Below are 22,333 nucleotides of genomic sequence, written 5' to 3'. Positions count from 1 at the left end.
GCACTACAAGGCTCATAGTGCCCCAGACTGGGCAGTGGAGAGGCTGAGACATGGCAGCAATGTGCCTGTTATAGGGGCATAAGTCTCAAATTTTCACCTTCATCTAATCTGCTTAATGAAGGGAAAATTTATTATATCTGCTATATTGTATCCTAAATCAAACTATAATGCAGACAGATGTTTGCTTTCCAGAGGAAATTAAGAGGGCCTAATGTATTGCTATTTGGCCTGTTTTAAACTGACAGAGTGAGCCTTTGTCATGGACAATATTGCCAAATCCCAGAACCAGGTTTGCTCCAAGGTAACCGGACAGAAAAGTATTGTCCATCTTTTTCCAATATAGGGTGAGAACCATATCTCATGTAGAAGTGAATATGTCTCTTATTTCCTTGTAATCATCTTCCTTATATTATCTTTGGCAGTTGTCTTCCAAATCTCTCATTTGCCAATATTGTGCACCTTGGTGTGGTGAATGTTTTTGATCCATCCCTTTTGGTTACTTTTGAAGTCTCACAGAGGCCTCACTTTATAGTTATGATGTAGTATATAATTATATAAATAGACCAGTGTGCCTTTACTGCCTAGGGATTTACTTTCAAAAGTAATGATTCTCCACCACCTATATAATAAACTTTGATTAACCCTACTTATTAACAAGACTGTGATCTTTTGTTTGTTGTGTTCCTATTATTTGTGTTCCTGATATCTTTCTGTATATATTTTTGAAAAGTAAGTTGTTTGATGAGTTCCTTGTGCTTTATACCTTGGTCTGATTGGTTGTAACTTAATGTTGTAGATTTGTTCCTTAGAGATGTTTCTCTCCCAAATTTTGAAATGCTGAAACACACACATATTTTTTTTTAATAATAGATTTTTATTTTTAAAATATATGCAAAGATAGTTTTCAGCATGCATCCTTTTTTTTTTTTTTATATATATAAATTTTATTTTATTTAATAATAACTTCGCATTGACAGAATCCATGCCAGGATAATTTCTACACGACATTATCCCTTGCAATCACTTATGTTTCGTTTTTTCCCCTCCCTCCCTTCTTCCCCCCCCCCCCCCCCCCCAGGATGGCAAGCAGTCCTATATATGCTAAACATGTTGCTGTATATCCTAGATACAATACATATTTGCAGAACCGAACAGTTCTCTTGTTGCACAGGGAGAATTGGATTCAGAAGGTAAAAATAACTCGGGAAGAAAATCAAAAATGCAAATAGTTCACATTCATTTCCCAGTATTCCTTCTTTGGATGTAGCTGTTTCTGTCCATCATTTCTCCAATGAAACTCAGTTAAGTCTCTTTGTCAGAGAAATCCACTTCCATCAGAATACATCCTCATACAATATCGTTGTCAAAGTGTATAATGATCTCCTGGTTCTGCTCATCTCACTTAGCATCATTCCATGTAGGTCTCTCCAAGCCTCTCTGTATTCATCCTGCTGGTCATTCCTTACAGAGCAATAATATTCCATAACGTTCATATACCACAATTTACCCAGCCATTCTCCAATTGATGGGCATCCATTCATTTTCCAGTTTCTAGCCACTACAAACAGGGCTGCTACAAACATTTTGGCACATACAGGTCCCCCTCCCTTTTTTAGTATCTCTTTGGGGTATAAGCCCAATAGAAACACTGCTGGATCAAAGGATATGCACAGTTTGATAACTTTTTGGGCATAATTCCAGATCGCTCTCCAGAATGGCTGGATTCGTTTACAACTCCACCAACAATTCAGCATGCATCCTTGCAAAACCTTGTGTTCTAAATTTTTTCTCCCTCCTTTTTTTCCCATCCCCTCCCCTAGACAGCAAGTAATCCAATGTATGTTAAATGTGGCAACACATATGTTTGTAGAAAAGAAAGTAGATGTTGATATTTCTGGTTCTTAATGGTAATTTAAACCTAGTTGTTTTAGGAATTTGTATATAAGTGATTGTGATCTTTATGTAAAAATAAACTGTCTTATATTTGGTGACTATATTATTTTTTTTTTCCTTTGCCTCTTTTTATTTTCTTTTTTTGCTCATGTTTTAATATTTTTGTTTTCCACAGTTACATGTAAAACAATTTTTTGTTTTTAAAATTGAGTTCTAGATTCTCTCTCTCTCTCTCTCTCTCTCTCTCTCTTTCTCTCTTCCCCCCTCTCCCCCCTCTCTTGAAGAAGACATATGTGAAGTTATAAAAGTATTTCCATGAAAGTCATGTTACAAAAGAAAACATAGGTCTCCTTGCCCTCCCCAGAAAAGCCCTCAAGAGAAAAAAAGTTTAAAAAAATGTGCTTCAGTTTGTATTCAGATGCAATCAGATCTTTCTTTGGGTATCAAAAGTTCTTATCACAAGTCCTTCAGAGTAATCTTGTATCATTTTATTGCTGTGAATAGCAAAGTCATTCGTCACTGATTATCCCACAACCTGATTATACACAGTACATTTCACTTGACTTCAAATTATGTAAGTCTTTCCAGGTTTTTCTGAGAGGATCCTGTTCATAATTTCTTACAGTCTAATAATATTCCATCATCACATACCATTATTTATCCATTTCCCAATTGAAGGGCATCCCCTCAATTTCCTGTTCTTTGCCTTGACAAAAGAGTTGCTATAAATATTTTTGTACACACAGATGCTTTTTTTGGAGACATTTTAAAAGAAGTCTTTAGTTATTTTATTATCTTTTTACAGAAAGCAAGTAAGACAGTTCCCTCAAACAATATGAGTCACAGGGAAATTGCTCGGCATCAATCTTCTTCATCAGTATTCTCATGGCAACAAGAAAAGACACCTACTCGTCATTCAACTAATGCTCAAGAAACTCCCTTTAGGAGAGGTTTTACAGCCTTACATGCTCCATGGGAACAGGAAACAACACCTAATAGGATGCCAAGTTGGCAAGATACTAATTGTAGTTTCCATGAGAACCCTAGTGATCCTCACCTGCTGGATCAGATAAAAGTCCAGAACCAAGGTAATTATTGAATTTTTTAAAGTTTAAGTTGCAATATGATCTTAGAAAATTTTAAGGAGTTATTCTAGAACTTTTAGTAAAAGCATTAAAGTTTCAAGTTGTAGAATGGTCTTAGAAATAAATATTAGGAATAACACTTCTTTCACTTCATATATGAAGAAACACACAGAATGAAGTAATTTTCTCCCAGTTGTTAATAAAACAGCTGGGATTGGACTTCAGATCTCCTCTGTCATCTAGTTAGTAAAATTTGCATTCAACAGTGTATCTTGTTACTTTAGTGAGCTTAAAGATTTTTTTTGAACTTTTTATATATATATATATATATATATATATATATTTATATTTCAGTTAATATTTTCTCTTCTTCTCATCTTCTACTCCATTTAAAAAAAAAGAGCAAAAAAAGATTCTTGAAACAAATATGCAAAGTCAAGCATATTTGGCTGTATACAAAAGTAAATATTTCATTCTGATTCTTGAGTCCCCCATGTTTTTAAAACATTTGGATTGGATACTTCATTATTAGACTGTGTAATTCTGATTGGCATTAATGAGTTCCTAAGTCTTTATCATTTATTTTTCTTTGCAGTGTTTTTGTTTTTGTATAAACTGTTTTTATTATATATATTCATCACATTGCATCAATTCATATAAATCTTTCCAAGTTCTTTGGAAACTGTCTTTTTAATAATTTAAGGCATAATGTTATTCCATTACACTTATTTACCATAATTTGTGCAGCCTTTCTCCATTTGATGGGCACTGTCTTTATTTCTAATTCTTTGTCACCTCAAAAAGTTATTATAAATATTTTTGTACATATAAATTCCTTTTCATTTTTCTTTGCTCTCTTTGGATTATTGGATTAGTAGTGCTGTTGCTGCATACTCCCTAGTTGCAAAGATAAAGTGAAAAGTGTATTGTTAATCTAAAATTTTCAGTGTGCTTTTTTTTGTTTGTTTTGGTTTTGTTTTGTTTGTGGTATGTGTGTGTGTACACGTGTATGTGTGTGTTTTGTGATTTAAGAGTTAAGGTGCAAAGTTAATGAACTGGAACATCGACTGCAAGGACAAGAAAAAGACATAAAAGGACACATGAATAAATGGCAAGAAACACAGCTTCATCTAGAGAAAACAAAATTGGAGTTAGCGGAAAAAGAGAAAGTTTTGAACAAAACCAGAGATGAACTGATGAGATTAACCACACAATTTGATCAGGCAACAGCCAAGGTACTTCTGGGGGATTTTATTTTATAATTTCCATTCAACCAATCATTCTCCCGCAAAAGTATTATATATAACAAGAGACGCTGAGTAAATGTTAGTAATTACACTTAATAAAGCAAATTATAGGAAAACTTTTAGGGTATATGAAAATATAACTTTTACATCTAAGTGAAATTAAATTGCTCAGCTCATCTTCCAGTGTTCAATAGAAATCATAAAACCACAGAATTAGAAGGAAACCATAAAGTCTCCACCTTCTCACTCTTATTTCTTGAATATGTCTAGTGACTATTGCCCATAATAAATGAATTTTTATTTTGTTAATTTTGATTATAATGTCGAGCTTCCACAGGAAGATGCCCAGGTAATTAGAGGGCCTTGAGACAATGCCATAAAAGGATTGATTGAAGAAATTAGGAATGTTTACTCTGGAGAAGGAAACATGATAGGTATTTTGTATTAGTTGAAAGTTTATCACTTAGAAGAGGGATTAAGTTAGTTTTTCTTGATGCTAGATAAGAAAATATACAATGTTTGACAATTTTGTAGATCTCTTTTCATTTAAATGTTAGGTGGATCTTCACAATTAGAACTCTGGAGGTAATAGATTCCAAAAGTTTTTAGTAAAGGATGTATGAATACTTTTTTGTGAGGTTGGAAGGGGGTTTTTGTTTAAATATGGGTTGGACTCAATATTTTATGAATTTTTTTCCACCTCTATATTTCTGTGCTAAGATAGTAGAAGATTTGATTGAAGGGAAGTAGATGAGAGATAATAGAATTGATGATGACTGAGGTTATGATATTGAGTGACTTGAAGATGATGATAATATCTATAACAGAAAATAGGAACTTAAATTAGGAACCTAATATGAATATTTGGAGGACCTGATTTGGAGCTAGGATAGAGAAGATCCAATCTGTTTTAGACATGTTTAATTTGAAGTCTTAGTGAGATGTGCAGCAATGAGTTGGCATGGTATTGGTGCTTAGGAGAGAGAATAGGGTTAGCTATATAGATTTGGAAGTTATTTGTATAGATAACACAACAGAAGTGGATGCTTTCACCAGAGACTGAGAAGAATAGAAGACCAGGATTGAGTCATGGTAGAGAGTAGGTAGGAGGGCAATGATGATCCAGAAGATGAGACTAAAAAAGATTGGTCTTCCCTAGTGAGAGAGCCAGGATAAAGCACAGGGTGCCAGATTATTATAGATAAAAAAGCAGAAAGAGACCTTATAGGCCAGGTAGTCTCATCACATTTTAGGAATGAGGGAAGCAGGAAGTGAGAAAACAGACTCCCAGAGGTAAGTGACTTGCCTGAGGTCACTTAAGTAAATGTTATAGGCAGAATTTTGAACTCAGATCCTAATGGTAGAAGGATTATAAAGTGGGAATAGTGATAATACTCAGTAAGTAGAAAAGCTGAAGAAATCTCAAGAGTAGCTATCAATTGGCAAAAACACCAGTTGCTTAAACATTAAGGAGCGATTGGTAAACTTTGAGAGATAATTTCAATAGTGGATGAAGAGGTTATATTGAAGCAAGATTATAGAAAGTTGAGAAGAAGGTGATGAAGTTAGTATATACAATGAAAAGAGTGATTTCAATCAAAGTATTTCAGGGCATGATAGTCATTTTAAAAATATGGGAGCTGACAGATTTGTTATTAATGATGAATCCTATATATAGGGAGATAGTGAAGATGGCAGGGCAGTTAGATTATCCATTACATATAGTACTGAACTTGGAATCAGAAGGATTTGAGTTCACATATAGTCTTAGTGACTGACTAGTTCTGTGACTCTGGGTAATTCTTAACTTCTCCCTTGATTTCCTTATTTAGAAAATGGGTATAATAAAAGCACTTACAGAATCATTATGAACATGGACTGAGATAATTATAAAGTTCTTTACAAACCTTAAAGCAGTGTATAAATGGTGAGAGAGCGAATGATCAGAGGATGTAGGTATAAGGTCTTGTTTAGTGTTGGTGCCCTATATTTTAAACTATTAGTTTTTTTCCTCCCCTGGATTAGAATGAGAGTACAAGTAGAGGGATTTAACTTGGTAAAGAGAAGGGACACCTCTTTTATTTTATTTTTTTTTGCTGAGGCAATTGGGGTTAAGTGACTTGTCCAGGGTCATACAGCTAGACAGTGTCTGAGATCAGATTTGAACTCGGGTCCTCCTGACTTCAGGGCTGGTGCTCTATCCACTGCGCCACCTAGCTGCCCCAAAGGGACACCTCTTTATCAGAGATAATAGAGGTTCAATTCTGATGTTTAAGATATTGAAGATATTAATTACAAATCTAACATTGTGCTTTTTTTCCCCTCAAATCAATCATTTTTCCAATAAATGTTGCACAATTGATTAGTTGTGGGTCTGTCAGTGTAGACAATGTACAAAATAGTTTCAACTAATTTTTAAAAATAAAAGTATTTTCATATTTGTACCTTTTATTAAATAAGGTGAGAAGATATAAAATAAAGAAAGCAAAAATGTTATTGACACCCTGCTATGAAACAAGTATCTACAAACCCAATTTTAATTTCAAATCCCAAATCCCAAGTACATAGAAATATGACTAGCACATTCTCAAATTCTGATTTATACCTAATAGTCCAGTTTTGTCCAAAAATTTCTAATGGGTAATTAAGGCATTTGCAAATCGAATACTACATATTTAAAGCTAAAAATTGAATTAAAAATAAAACCTCTCCAAAAAGGGATTATAAAAGTTAATGAGTCATTCAACAAGCATTTATTAAACACTCTGCCAAATACTATGCTAACCTATAATATTAGGAAAGACAAATGATAGCCTTTTCTCTCTCTCTCTCTCTCTCTCTCTCTCTCTCTTTTTAAAAATTGTAACTTTTAATTGACAGGACATGCCTGGGTAATTTTTTTACAACATTATCCCTTGTACTCACTTCTGTTCCGATTTTCCCCTTCCCTCCCTTTATCCCCTCTCCCAGATGGCAAGCAGTTGTATACATGTTAAATAGGTTACAGTATATCCTAGATACAATATATGTGTGCAGAACCAAACAGTTCTCTTGTTGCACAGGAAGTTGGATTCAGAAGGTATAAATAACCCGGGAAGAAAAACAAAAATGCAAACAGTTTATATTCATTTCCCAGTGTTCTTTCTTTGAGTGTAGCTGCTTCTGTCCATCATTGATCAATTGAAGCTGAATTAGCTCTTTTTATCGAAGAGCTCCACTTCCATCAGAATACATCCTCATACAGTACTGTCGTTGAGGTATAAAATGATCTTCTGGTTCTGCTCATTTCACTTAGCATCAGTTCATGTAAGTCTCTCCAGTCCTCTTTGTATTCATCCTGCTGGTCATTCTTTACAGAACAATAATATTCCATAACGTTCATATACCACAATTTACCCAGCCATTCTCCAATTGATGGGCATCCATTCATTTTCCAGCTTCTAGCCACTACAAATAGGGCTGCCACAAACATTTTGGCACATATAGGTCCCTTTCCCTTCTTTAGTATCTCTTTGGGGTATAAGCCCAGTAGAAACACTTCTGGATCAAAGGGTATGCATAGTTTGATAATTTTTGAGCATAGTTCCAGTAGCTCCTTTTCTCTCTCTCTTTTTTTTTAAATTTTTATTTAATAATAACTTTATATTGACAGAATCCATGCCAGGGTAATTTTTTTTTTACAACATTATCCCTTGCACTCGCTTCTGTTTTGATTTTTCCCTTCCCTCCCTCCACCCCCTTCCCTAGATGGCAAGCAGTCCTATATATGTTAGATATGTTGCAGTATATCCTAGATACAATATATGTTTGCAGAACCGAACAGTTCTCTTGTTGCACAGGGAGAATTGGATTCAGAAGGTAAAAATAAATCAGGAAGAAAATCAAAAATGCAAATAGTTCATATTTGTTTTCCAGTGTTCTTTCTTTGGGTATAGCTGTTTCTGTCCATCATTTATCCATTGAAACTCAGTTAGGTCTCTTTGTCAAAGAAATCCACTTCCATCAGAATACATCCTTATACAATATCATTGTTGAAGTGTATAATGATCTCCTGGTTCTGCTCATTTCACTTAGCATCAGTTCATCTAAGTCTCTCCAAGCCTCTCTGTATTCATCCTGCTGGTCATTCCTTACAGAACAATAATATTCCATAACATTCATATACCACAATTTACCCAGCCATTCTCCAATTGATGGGCATCCACTCAGTTTCCAGATTCTGGCTACTACAAAGAGGGCTGCCACAAACATTTTGGCACATACAGGTCCCTTTCCCTTCTTAAGTATCTCTTTGGGGTATAAGCCCAGTAGTAGCACTGCTGGATCAAAGGGCATGCACATTTTGATAACTTTTTGGGCATAATTCCTGATTGCTCTCCAGAATAAAAACCATCTCTTTCAAAATTTTAGTCAAGCTTGCAGAATTCTAGTGTTTAAACAGTTTTCTTTCTTATTTTCTTTGAAAATCAAAAGAGTTTTTTACTTTAGTCTCTTGACTTCTTTATTTTTGTCCTTGAGCCTTCATTATTATTGATGGAAATCTCCAGTTATGGCTGCCAGTTTTCACTATTTTTAGATGTAGGTACAGTCATTTGAAACGACTTTATTTCTGTTTTTTCACCTGTTTTGGACTTTGTTTCTGGTTGCTAGAAAACCTGGAAGTAGAATAGGAGCTGAATGTCACAGCCTTGAAACTTACCCTGGAGGCACCTGTGGTGACTGGCTATCCTTGCAGGTGCTGTATAGCTGAAATTTCAGAATGTCAGTGCTCAATTGTATTTAAAATCCCTTTTAGAAGTCTGCCTATAGTACCTCTCTTATAGAACACCTGTTTGGAATCAGAAGGCCTAGATTCATATTTCCTTCTCTGTGTAACTATAGGTAATTCACCTATCTTTTCTGGCCTCAGTTTCTTCATCTGTAAAATGAGGGAGCTGAATTAAAATAAGCTAAGATTCCTTCTAGGTCTAATTCTATTAAATCAGTCCCCTCTTAGATTTTCTTCTTGCTTGATGAAGTGCATCCAGTGGAAGGAGCCAAGGGTACCCAGTTAATTTTCACACCTGTGTTAAATTGTGAGATGGAAGCTTTTAAAGGTTAGAAAAATTGATATTTTTATGTTGGTTATCATGCCTTTACCAATTTCTGGAGGATGGAATTTTATATTGCCATTGAAAACTTTTGTAACTTTTCTATTTTTCAGCTTACCTGTGATTTACAGGTAAATATATGAAATATATGGCGATAACCTGGCTATTCAGCAAATTCCTAAAATAAAGTTTTTCTTTTGTTTTGGCACCATTAATTTTTTAAAATTGAATTTCATTTGATTTTCATAGCCTAATTATTTCTCTCTCCACTCCTTGACAAAACAAAAAACATAAATACACAAAAAACTCCCGTGCTGTAACCTTTTACAAACATATATAGTCAAGCAAAACAAATTCCCATATTGGCTATGTTTAAAAACAAACAAAAAAATTACTTGTATATACACTAAGTCTATCACTTCTCTAAACTGTACATGTTTAGCATATTTCATTTGGTTAAATTGTAGTCTTTTAGGTTTTTTTTTTCCCCCCTTAGCATATAGATTTTTTTTTAATTTAAATTTTATTTTATATAATAATAATTTTGTATTGACAGAATCCATGCCAGGGTAATTTTTTACAACATTATCCCTTGCACTCGCTTATGTTTCGTTTTTTTCCCTGCCCTCCCTCCACCCCCACCCCCCCAAGATGGCAAGCAGTCCTATATATGTTAAATATGTTGCAGTATATCCCAGATACAATACAGCATATAGATTGTTAATGGTATTAACCCATAATTATTAAATTGTCAAGATTTGACAAACTCTTGGGAATGGTTTTGTACTTCTATGTTAAAGATTATTGTGGTAGATTCTTAGAATTGTAGTTCAGTTCTATAGGATGTCCTATTAACCAGAGTTCTTTGTGATAGAAATCGAAATGATTTAAAAGAAATCTTTTTATTTGAAGAATTTTATATCCTGTTCTCATGACTAATAACTTATGTTTTTGTTAGGGGCTTTTTAGCTTTTAAAAATTATTTCATATCTTAATTCTTTATGGGCATGTGAGGTAAGGTAGAATTGGCATTTTAATTTAGTCTGGACCTTTATATCATTGGCATAGATACTGTTATCTCTATTTTCTTAGATGAAAATACTTGAGCATGAAGACATTAATCAGAGATTTGTTAGTATGAGAGAATAAAATAATCTTTTAGTTGCATCAGTTTACCTCTTTAATAGCTTGTAGAATTGTTGACTTGAATCTAGACCAAGTGTTTATAACTTAGGAAACTTAGTTATAATTTAGTACTTTGAAATAAGTTGTAAAGATGTTTATCACCAAAAATTGACTTTTCATATTTCTCTCAATATTTCTGACCTCAAGCTAACTAACTGTTCTAGTACTGTTTAAATAAGGTAACTTTAAAGTCTTGTTGCAGTTCACTTTTTAAAATAAGACTCAAGAGTAACTAGCAATGTTAAATAGAAGATTAATATCTTACATTTAATAATATCTTCTAAAATAAGAGTATTTCAGAGTGAGAATTTGATTTTAAAAATCCCCTCTACCATATTAGACTATTGCTAAAATATCAGAGTCAAAATTATAAAAGGAAAGAAAGGAACCTTTTAGGAAGCTTTTTATTGCTTTTAGACCCTTTTGTCTTCTCCATTCTCTGATGTTCTTTGCAATGGGAATTCTCTGATTCTCTGAAAAAATCCATTTTGCTTAATTGTACATGTAATTTGATTCCTTTAACAAACTAGAATGCTATTCACTTTGATTTATATTGATTTGATAGTTGACATTGAAATTTGTGATTTTAGATTAAAAAAATGACAGGTTTTTTTTTTTTTAATGTTAACTACAGACTGTTCTGCTTTATGTAAATGTACATCAAGCAAATTTGACTTTACATAAAGAATTCTGAAAGAAATCCTCATTCTAAATAACCCCTATATTAGTTTTATTATATAGTACTCTGCTCTTCCCACTTCTGTCCCTCATCTTGGTGCTCATTGGCCCCTTACTCCTCCCCCACAAATCTCCCCATAACTAAACAAAAACTCATAATGAAATGTTCTAGGTTAAAATATGATAGGCATGGCATGTCTTTCCCTAGCCTCTGTATGTCACCCATTTTCATCTGGCTGTTCCTGGTCCCCTGAGTGTTGTTCTTATTTCCTCCCACTTCTCTGTCCATGTGCCCTAGTTACTCCTTGAATTGTGTGTAAATTCCCTGTCTTAATGGGTGCAGTTTTCTTTCAGCCTTCCATCCCTATGGTATGGGGCAAATGTGCATTGCATAAAATCGTTTTATGTAAAAGTTTTCTTAACTCTCTACTTAAATACAGCGAGAAATATCTTATTTTAATTCAGATTGAATCTTCTAAAACTCAATAGTAAAGTTTAAATCTCTCTTTTTTAAAAAATTTTTTTTGTAAAGTTTAAATCTCAAGACAAATTATTATTACCATAGATAGGAAATCCAATTTTAAAAAACACACTATTTGAGTTGAAAAAAGTTTTTTTTCAGTGAATTTTTTTGTTTATTGTCAGTGTACAACACTGGAGCAAAAACTGAAAAAAATTTCTGAAGATTTGAGTTGCCAAAGACAGAATGCAGAAAGTACCCGATGTGCTTTGGAACAGAAAATCAAGGACAAAGAGAAGGAGTATCAGGAGGTAAGAAAGAAAGAACAAACTATTTAATGTTCTTGGTGAGTTTGTGTATGGACGTAAGTTTGTAATTTTGTGTGTTTTTATGGAATATATTTTGATTTTGGTGGTCATGGCACTTTTTTTTTTGAATGAAGCATTTGGGGTTAAGTGACTTGCTCAGAGTTACGCAGCTAGGAAGTATTAAATGTCTGAGGTCATATTTGAACTCAGGTCCTCCTGACTTCAGGGTTGGTGCTCTATCCACTGTACCACCTAGCTGCCTTGGTCATGGCACTTTAAGGCATGATATTCTGCGAAAAGTTGTGATGTCAACTTGATATGTTATATGATAATCAGAGAAATGGTTTTGTGATTCTAGTCAGCTTTTTTTTTTATCATTTTTTAATTATCCTGTTAATCTTTCCATATAATTTCCTAAATTGTTTAATGTTAGAATAAGTATAATGTAAAAATTCTTGTGGACCTTTCTTACCTTACGAAGTATAGATTCAGAATGTTTTTTCATTTTTCTTCATTTGAGCTCCATGTGATCTTTATATTTTGTTATATTTACTTTCGATATTTAAGTGTAGAGTTTTTTTATTTACATTGTTGTAGGTATTGGTCCTGATGGAATCCCAGAACAATTCTATCAAACTTTTAAAGAACATTTAGTACCCATAGTACACAACTCATTCTCAAAAATTGAGAAAGGCAATCTTCCAGATTCTTTTTATGAGACAAAAGAGTTCTAATATTTAAGCCTAGGAAAGGTAAAACGCCAAAAGAAAACTATTGATAACATTATCCTATTATTAGTGAACATTAATTCAAATAATTTAATCAAAATCTCTCAATTTTATTTTGTGCATGCTTTTGTAAATGTATTTCTTGTAAGCAATACATTGTAGGGTTTTTTTTTTTTTTTTTTTTAATCTCTCTGTTGGATTGTTTAATCTCTTCACATTTAAAGTCAAATTAGGTTTATATTTTTCCTTCATCTTTCTCTATAATTTGTTTTTTTCTCCCAAATTATGATTTTTCCTCCTTTACTGCTGTAAATATAGCCTTTTGTTCTTTTACATATTTTACTTTAAACTTTTTTTTTTTTAAAGGTGACCATCTTTCTACTGGCAGTCTCTCCTCTTTTCTCCATCTTATCTTTGTTGCTCTTTTCCGTTTACAGTTTTGTTGTTACCTCTGTCTTGCTTTTATCTGGTTATAGATTTTGTCTTCCCTAGTTTTTTCTTCTTGGTCAAGTATATTGCCCTTCTTTTTCCCCCTTTGCTAGTCCTTTTCATTGTTTTTTTAATTTCATTTTTTGTTCTTTCCAAAAAGAATTTCTTTTACTCTTTATTTTCTGCATTCCTTTTTTTTTTTTTAAGATGCTTATTCTCCATTGCATAATTCTTATAATCATTTGGTATCTCTTTTTTCAGTATTCTTTTGTATGATCAAATCTTCTAAGATATTAAGTTCTGCTCTCTAGGTGCTTTCTCTTTTTGGCTTGTTGGACTTACTCCATGGATTCTCTTTTTCTGTTGTTCTTCAGTTTCAGAATAATGTCATTTATTGCAGTTATCAGAGAGGACAGTGTCCCATAAGATTCTTCTCCATTGTCCACCCTCATACCCTTTTTTGTTAGCCTCATCCCCTTCTTCCCTCCTCAGTATTTGCCTAGAAATCTCCTTCCTGTGTTTAAGCTCTACTGCTTCTTTAGATATGAGTTTCCTGCACTTTCCCTCTTCTTCTGAGAAGTAAATTTTTCATATTTCAAATCCTCCTGGTCTCATAAAGTATCAGATCTCATCTCCTTTCATCCATAGGAGCAGTCAGTGGTGGGTATCTCTCCCAACTTCAGTATAAGGCCCTCTGCTCTTGCCCCTTTCCTTTTTCTTCCCTACCTCCTTCCTGCTGTGCTGTATTCATTTTGAGACTCTAGAGATTGTTACGTTTCTCAGTTTGCTAGCCTTGTTTTCACCCAAGGGCATCACTCATTCCTCTCTTTCTTCCTGCTTCCCTCTCCCACTATCACGTATCTTTACAATTTTTAATTTTAAAAGAAGCATTTATGTGTAGACAGGATATTGCTAGGTTCTGTCCATGGTGCTCCTGTCTCTTCATTGTTACTTCTACCAGATTTCTTTCACTCTGGTCTCCTTGTATACCTTTAAAAAGTCTTACTCATCTTTCTGTTGTCATTCTGTTGCTGTTGCTGTCTTCGATTTAGTTACTCCTGCAGTTCTATTATTTGGGGTGTTCTAGAAGCAAATAATCTTGGTTTTCTTTCTGAAAATGTTTCAAACTTTTAAAAATTATTATGTATTCATCTTTTACCTTATATAGTTAAACTGAGATTTATGATAGCTCATCTTAGGTACCACTCTGAACTTTAATGATCTTTGGAATAATTATTCCATTTCTGCTTTATTTTTCTGGAGTAATATTGTATTATTTAAGTATCTTTTCATTTGTTTTTGATGTTCTTTTTCCCTCATGGCTTGTGGAACTTGTTTGTGAATTGAGTCATTACATTTAACCAGTATGAGTCTTAGAATTTGCAGCTGTGTCTTTTCTGGAGGCTTTCAAAATTTTTTCAGTTAAAATGTCATTTTCTGAGTGCAAAAATTGTGGGCAGTGTTCTTTTATTTCCTTCATTTTAGTGTTAAGGTTTTTTAGTCCATCATGTTCTTCTGGAAAGCCTATGAGTCTTTTTTTTTTTTTTTTTTTTTTTTCCCCCTGAAGCAATTGGGATTAACTGATTTGCCCAGGGTCACACAGCCAGGAAGTATTAAGTGTCTGAATTCATATTCGAACTCAGGTCCTCCTGAATTCAGGGCTGGTGCTCTATCTACTTTTTTTTACTGGATTTGGATGCCTTATTTTCTTCTATGTTTTTTCCTTGTCGATTTTTCTGTTTCTGTTCATGTCTTTGAGATTTCTTCTTCTTTAATTCTTTGATATTTTCAGTTGTTTCCCCTTCCCTCCTTATTTTCCTTGTTACTCAATTCCTTATTCCTTGCCTTTTCCTTGTGGTTTCCTTGGAATCGGATCTCAAAGCTTCTTAACTTCCTCCTACAGTGGGAAATTCAAGTGGGGTCTCTTTCCCACTTGACTTTTGGGATGGTCCAACTGGTTACAGCTGAATGTATGCTTTTTTCTCAGGCTTGGTGAAGTGCTGTATACACAGACAGAGTGACCTGTCTTGGTGGCCTATCCCATTCACTCTGTTTCTTAGTTCTTGGAAGTTCAAAACTTTGCAGTATTGGTACTTCTGGGTTGCAGGCCCTAAATAGGTTTTGTTTCCTGAAAAACAATAGCCAGCCACACTGTTGAGGACCAAGCAGCCCAGATCTGAGGACTCTAAGGAACTGGAAACAAAGAAAAGGAGATACTGGGTACAGGGATAGGTTTTGAGGTAATAAGTGTGTTATATCACTGGATCTGCTAGTAGCGACTTGGCTGCCAATAGCAGATGAGCAGCAACAGTGCTGAGTGGACTTGATCAGTGAGCATCAGTCTGTAGTTGCTCCCCTGCTTCTTTTTTGGGAATTTGAGTATCCTAGATCATGAAAATAGCTGAAGTTATTTTTGGTGCCTAACTTCTGATTTGGAGAGATTGATGAAGTTGTGGGGATTGAGAATGTGTCTAGTTCACCATCTTGTTGCTAATATGATCTGCAGCATTTTAGAACTTGATGCAGTTAATAACAGAGTCATTTAGAAAGAGAAACATCTGGAGAATTAAACTACATATACTCTCTTCTTTTTTGGAAGCCTTTTACAATCAAGTTCCAGCCTACTTTTCCTGAATGAATAGACATTATTTTCCTTCACATAATATGCAGTTCAACAGAATTGACCTTTCTGTTCCTCAATGATATTCCATCTTCACCTTTGTACATAATCTCTCCAGTACCTGAAATGCATTTATTATTTCCTATAAACCTTTAAAATCTCTAATTTTCTTCAAAATTCAGTTTCATTGCCACTTCAATTTCTCTTGTCCCTGTATAACATACATTTTAAAAAAAAAAATCACATATAAATATTATTTACCCTGGTAAACGCTAAGCTTCTTGAGAAAATGAGGTTTTTTTTTTTCTTCCATTTTTTTCTTCTGTGACCAGCAGCTGCCATGATAAATGCATATTGATAATGATTCTGTTTAGACTTAACACTGGATATCTTTTTTTTATTTTTTTATTTTTTTGAGGCAGTTGCCCAGGGTCACACAGCTAAGATGTGGTAAATATCTGAGGACGCATTTAAACTTAGGTCCTCCTGACTTCAGGGCTGGTGCTCTATCCACTGCACCCTGGATATAATCTTTTATAACAAAAACCTTTGATGGGCAAATTCTCCTCATTTTGTGTCTCACTTGTTAACTGTCAGGATTGTGAATGAATTTGTCCTGTTTGATCTTTCATTTTATGACTGTAAAATTATCTTTTCATAAGCTTCTCTATTTTTCCTCATATTTTCATGAATAGTTTGCTCAATATTAATGCTACATATGTGGATTTTAAGTCTTTTATTCTGCTTGAGCAGAATTGTTAATTTTGTTAATATCAGATATATTCATATATTTGAACTGCAAAAAGGAGTTCTAAATAAACTCTTTTCTAAATAAAAGAGAAAATTGAATTAGTATTCTAGTAGTGGACTGACAGACTACTCTGAATCTAGATTACTATTTATATCGTATTAGTACTTGTTTATTTCCTACCTAAACAGACTTGAATTTGATTACCAGAACCAGTACTAGTGTTAATTATATTTTCTTATAAAATTGATTGGAAGTCTGGCTCCCTGGTGTCTGTAGCTTTTTTAGTGTACTGATCAAATATCTATAAATTTTTTTTAAACTCTATTTTCTCCTGAACAATAGCTATTGTTTATTTATTTTTGTTGTCTTAATTTTCAGGAACTCTCTCATCAGCAACGTACCTTCCAAATGCTGGACCAGGAAAGCACTCAGATAAAAACAAAACTAAATCAAGAGTTACAACAAGCCAAAAGCACTCAAAACATATTACAAGCTGAACTTGATAAAGTAAGTTGATCTTCAGTTTTCTCTGTCTCACCTCAATTTTGCTTCTATATCCCAGCCTTTAAAAAAAAAAAAAAACAACAGACCAATCTTTGAACCCACTTAAGAAAACTATTTTATGTTTTTCTCAATACTGTTTAGTCAAAACTAGAAATGAATTATTTTGGTTTGATCTTTTTGGTATTGAAGTCTCTTCAAAAAATTCTATTTTTTATCTTGAATTCTTTCCCTTATCTCTCCCTTCTTTCTTAACTCATTGAGAATGCAAGAAAAATGAAACTCATTACAAATATGTATAGTCATGTAAAACTAATTCCTTCATTAGCCATGTCCAAAATAAGAAAAGAGAAGGATAAAAATGGATAATAAAATATGCTTTAACATGTCCTGTTAAGTTCATTAGTTTTCTATCTGGATGTGAATATCATTTTTATTTAGCCTCAGACCATCTCAAAGATTTAAGGAGTATAATTTGCAAATTGTTATCATATATATTAATTTAAAAATGATATTCTGAGACCATGTGCTAAATCAAGGAAAACCATCCAGACTTTTTGATCCTATGATATAGAATCCTCAGACAAGCTTCAGATATCTTCAGTGAGACCAATAGAATCCTAAATGTTGATGATAATGTTGTGGAATCAGTCTTTTCTCTGGATTTTTACCTCTTGGCCTTTTTTTAAACTTCATAGTATTTCCTTTTTCATTTCAGTGTTTTCTTCTATTCACTCATATTTCTAACTTCCATTTCTGGATTGCTTTTTTTTGTGTTAGGTCTAGACTGCCCTGTCTCATATATGTTTGGGTAGTAGAGGCAGACTATGTTCGGTTCTGACCCCTCCTTTTGACATTCTTGGTGGAGTAATTGATATCTGCAGGAATCCCTTGCTCCCCTTTTGTATCCTGGTAATCCCAGTGTAGCCTTTAACTATGGCTTATTCTTTCTTGTATTTGCTCTGTCATCAGCCAAAAGTGTTTTCCATTCCTTATTGTCCCCTGACAGATCGTGGGTAAGGCCCTCCTTCCCTCCACCCCTTTTCTGGATCTATCCCTTGTGGTGGTTTGTGTAGGACCACTGGCTGCAGGCCTCTTGGAGAGTACATTGGTAGTAGGATTGTGTGAGTTGTGCAGATTTTGTCTCTTTTTCTGATTGTGGTGCAACACTAGCTTTAGGTCCGTTATAAGAGGGTTTCTTAAATTTTTTTCTACTTGTAGCCCCTTTTCACCCAAGAAATTTTTATGTCACCCAGGTATATAGGTATATAAAATAGATATACAAATCAAACATTTACTGATAATAATTTCATGACTCCCACATTGTTTCGATACCTCATATGGGTTGTGAAGTGCAGTTTAAGAAGCTGGTGTTGGAAGGCCCCAGGTGTAGGTGTATTGCCTTCTTAGTTTTCCTTCTTTGGCAATCTTTAGATGTTGATTCTGGGTCTTGTTGCTTTTGACTGGTCAGAGGTAAGATTTCATTGGCTTTAGTCCTCAGGTCAAAATACAAGTTCTCCCTCCTCCTTTGACTTGTTTCTTTTCAGAACACTTGTATTTTTAGTGTATCTCTTTTTCCCTGTCACACAATCTTTTAAGTTGCTGCCAAAATCTTCTTAATGCATCCGACCATCTTAAAATATTTGGCACAATAGTGATTCAAGGCTATTCCAATTCAACTTGAGATGGAAAGTGCCATCTTCATCCAGAGAGATTGACTGTGATTCAAAGTGCAGTATTTTTACCTTTTTCATTTTTCCTCCCTTTCTCATGGTTTTTTTTTCTCTTTTTGTTCTGATTATTCTTGTACAATATGACAAGTATTATGTAGGTTAAATTATAACTTATGAAAGATTGTTTGAATCTTTCTTGGGGTTGAAGAAATTGAAAAAAATTTGGAACACAAAGTTTTATAAAAATGAATGTTGAAAATCATGTTTAATATTTGAGAAAATAAAATGCTAGTGGAAAACCATTTGGCTTAAATAAATTTAATGCATTTAGGATACTTAAGAGTAAGCTGTCACATGTGAAAAAAAATTTCATATTTAATTACTCTGATTAGGGCAGGATTTGGTTTCCAGGTATAAATAGTACACACACAGACTCACAAACATGATTAATTAAAAAGTATTCTTCAGTAGAGAAGAGGTTAAAAGATATGAGCAAATAGTTTTTAGAGGAATTGCCAACTCTTAATACTCATATGAAAGGATGCTCTAATCTCTGATAAGAGAAAGGAAAATCAACATAACCTTGAGCTTTTACCTCATTTTTATTTATTTATTTTTCTTCTTGGTGTTTTTTAAATTTATTTACAATGTTGTAATTATTTTATATATTTTCCTTTGCCTCAGTTTCACTTTGTATCAAACTTTTAAAATTACAATTTGTTTAGTCATTCCTTAATTGATGGGCATCTACTTTGTTACTACCACAAAAAGTTCTGCTAACAATATTTTGGTGTATATGGGATTTGTTCTTTCTCATTGACCTCCTTAACAGAGTAATTTTCTAACAGTGGTTTAAATAGAGCCAGAGATAGAGAAAATCATAAAAGAAAACGATTATAAATCCAGTACTAAACAAAAGATTGCCAAAATCTTTTGAAAGTCTTTAGCATAAAACAAGCCAGGGTAGGTGTAAGGCTTTTGCCTTTAATTTTAAAAATTAATTAAATTATAAATTAAATTTAAATAAAATAAATGACTAAGGAAGCACCAGGTATCCAAACTGTCCTGTTTAAGTGATGGCAGGAGTGTAGCTAGTCAGATTACATCAAATCCCTTTTATCAATGGTGAGTTATTCTTAGAATCTTCATTCTGAATATGGACCCAGGCCAGGTAACCTTTATTCCTCTCCTGATTATGCATCTTATTCTTAATTTGCCACCATCTGGTTATCTCCCCTTCCAATTCTTTTTTGGCTGTCTTTAGAATTTAAGCTTTTTAAAGGTAGATATTGTCCTTATTTTTGCATTATTTCCAATGCTTATAACTGGGTATGTGTCATACTCATATTAAATGCTTTGACTTCACTTGAAACGAGCCATAGGAGAAAGAAATATCAGGTCAGCACCTATTCTAGAGTCCTGGCATAGCCAGCAGTTATAGAGTTGTCAGACTCAGACACAAGAATAGGCTTCAGAGCTTTGTAAGGAGGACGTGGAGAAGGGGAGGAGACAATGGCCAAAACACCAGATGACTAAGCCAAAAATCCTCTAATTCCTGGAGATGATAGAACATATTATATCTATGATCAAGCAGGGTTTGCACACAGCATTCCAGAGTACGGGAGGAGCAGTTTTTGACTCAATCACAAAGCCCTGATAAAGAAACTAGAGGCAGATATTCTGATCTGTCAGAAATTGGAAGAGAGAGAGCTCACAAATTCAAATAGCGCTTCAGAAAAAAGAATGCCTGGTCTATAAGACTTGAAAGAAAATCTAAAAGAATTGAAATAATTTTTAAAATGTAATATTAAAGGAAATCAGTCAATTAGGAAAGAATGTCAAGAAATGTTAATAACTGACAGCCAGAGTGTAAGTAAACTTCATAGGAGCTTCATAACCCAGAACTTTTAGGTCTAGAAAAACATTACTGCAAGTCACCAGAGAGAAAGATTTCAAGGGTAAAGGGACTGTAGTCAGTATCACAGAAAAAATCAGCTGCTAGAGAGAGGAGCTTAGAATATAGTCTACTAAAAGGCAGAAGATAAGAGTTTATAATGAATAAACTATTTAGTAAAATATTTATGTAGTGTCCTTTCTAGAGGCCCCAAGTTGGGGTGACAAAACATACTGTGCTTTCTAGAGTCTCCATACCAGGTTATTGTGTGCTTTCTAGAGCCCCCAAGTTAGAGTGATAAAATGTACTGTGCTTTCTAGAGCCCAATGCCAGGGTGATTAAAACACACTGTTTTAGTGGGGGAGTGATGAAGTGAGACTCCTGAGGATGGTTAATATATGAAGTCTATTTATTCCAAATTCTCTCTCCTTTATATACCCTCATACCCTTATATAACCAAAGCAACATTGCATGTGCATTAAGTATATACTGTGCATGTAGGACCACATAAACAACTTGCCATTGTATGTAGATTGTTACCTGGTATCACTCTTCCACCTGCACAACACAGGTTATCACTGCTCCCTGACTTCTCAGAAAAGCTGACAGCCCTTAGGGGAGATGGGGAGCCGAATCAGACATTATTAGCCGGTTCCCTCTGTGCTGAAAGGTCTTATACCTCACCCAGAGTTCCCCAACTATCTGTGGGCCTCTACATATTTATATAGTCCTAATGGGAAAAATGTGGATCACTAATAAAATAAAGCGCTTCTAAGTATTTTTAATGAAAAGACCAGAACTGAATATAAACTTCAAAATGCAAAAATCAAGAAACAGAGAATAGTAAATAAATTTGATCAATTGGAAGAAAGTATTAAGATGATTATTGTTTTTATTCTTTTTTTTTTTTTAATAACTTTTTATTGACAGAACCCATGCCAGGGTAATTTTTTACATTATCCCTTGCACGCGCTTCTGTTCTGATTTTTCCCCTCCCTCCCTCCATCCCCTCCCCCAGATGGCAAGCAGTCCTTTACATGTTAAATAGGTTGCAGTATATCCTAAATTATTTCTATTCTTAATCGAGAAGTCAGAAATAAGTTTCCTTTCAAAATTCTAATGTCTTTAGATGTTTTAGAGGAAGTGAAATAAAACTGGCAAAGCCTTTGTATGGTTTTGTTTTCTTTTAATGGTCTTCGGAACAGAAGGAAAGAAAAAAAGAAGGGGAAGGAATTAACTTTTTCTTTTTTTTAAACAAAGTTAGGGTACAAATATATGGGTAAGGGCTTAAGTAGGAGAAAAATGATATGTAAATCCAGCAGATGAAAATGGAACACATCTTTCCACTCAAAGTATGGTACATAAATAAGTTAAATTTATTAGGGAAATAGATATGTGGACAAAGAAGGACAGGATAGGTGAGTCATAAGCAAAACAAATTCCTATTTTAAAAGTGCAGGAGAAAGATTGAAATAAAATGAAAAATGGTATCAACCTGTGATGAAGGTAGTTATTGAATTCCAATTTTTAAAGAACTGAAATTGAGAATTGCCCAGAAGATTGTAGACAAGCAAAAATGCTAGATGTGAGTAGGCTACAGGATGTTAGAAATGAAGAATTAAGCACACTATTTAGAAATAATGTGAAGGAAGTCAATATTATTATTCCTGGGGAAAAAAGATAAGCTGGGAAAATCTGTAGATCCATAGAATAGCTTTTACAAAGTAAATTTCCCATTTTAAATTTTGTACTTGCAAATATTATTGAATAAATCAATCTTTTGTGTAATAT

General features: G+C 33.8%; 1 protein-coding gene across 1 annotated transcript in view; it reads left to right on the top strand.

Moving 5' to 3' along the window:
• CENPF (centromere protein F) overlaps positions 1-22,333 on the top strand; it is a 79,318-nt gene that overhangs the window by 19,678 nt on the left and 37,307 nt on the right. Inside the window, exons 6-9 of the mRNA XM_051996751.1 lie at positions 2,699-2,981; positions 4,011-4,213; positions 11,824-11,949; positions 16,853-16,981. Coding sequence (XP_051852711.1) covers positions 2,699-2,981; positions 4,011-4,213; positions 11,824-11,949; positions 16,853-16,981 — 741 coding nt within the window. The remainder of the gene's footprint in view (positions 1-2,698; positions 2,982-4,010; positions 4,214-11,823; positions 11,950-16,852; positions 16,982-22,333) is intronic.

Source organism: Antechinus flavipes, chromosome 4 (assembly GCF_016432865.1).
Source record: "Antechinus flavipes isolate AdamAnt ecotype Samford, QLD, Australia chromosome 4, AdamAnt_v2, whole genome shotgun sequence".
Classification (NCBI taxonomy): domain Eukaryota; kingdom Metazoa; phylum Chordata; class Mammalia; order Dasyuromorphia; family Dasyuridae; genus Antechinus; species Antechinus flavipes.
The sequence above is the reverse complement of the archived record's forward strand: the minus strand, read 5'-3'. Positions and strand labels throughout refer to the sequence as shown.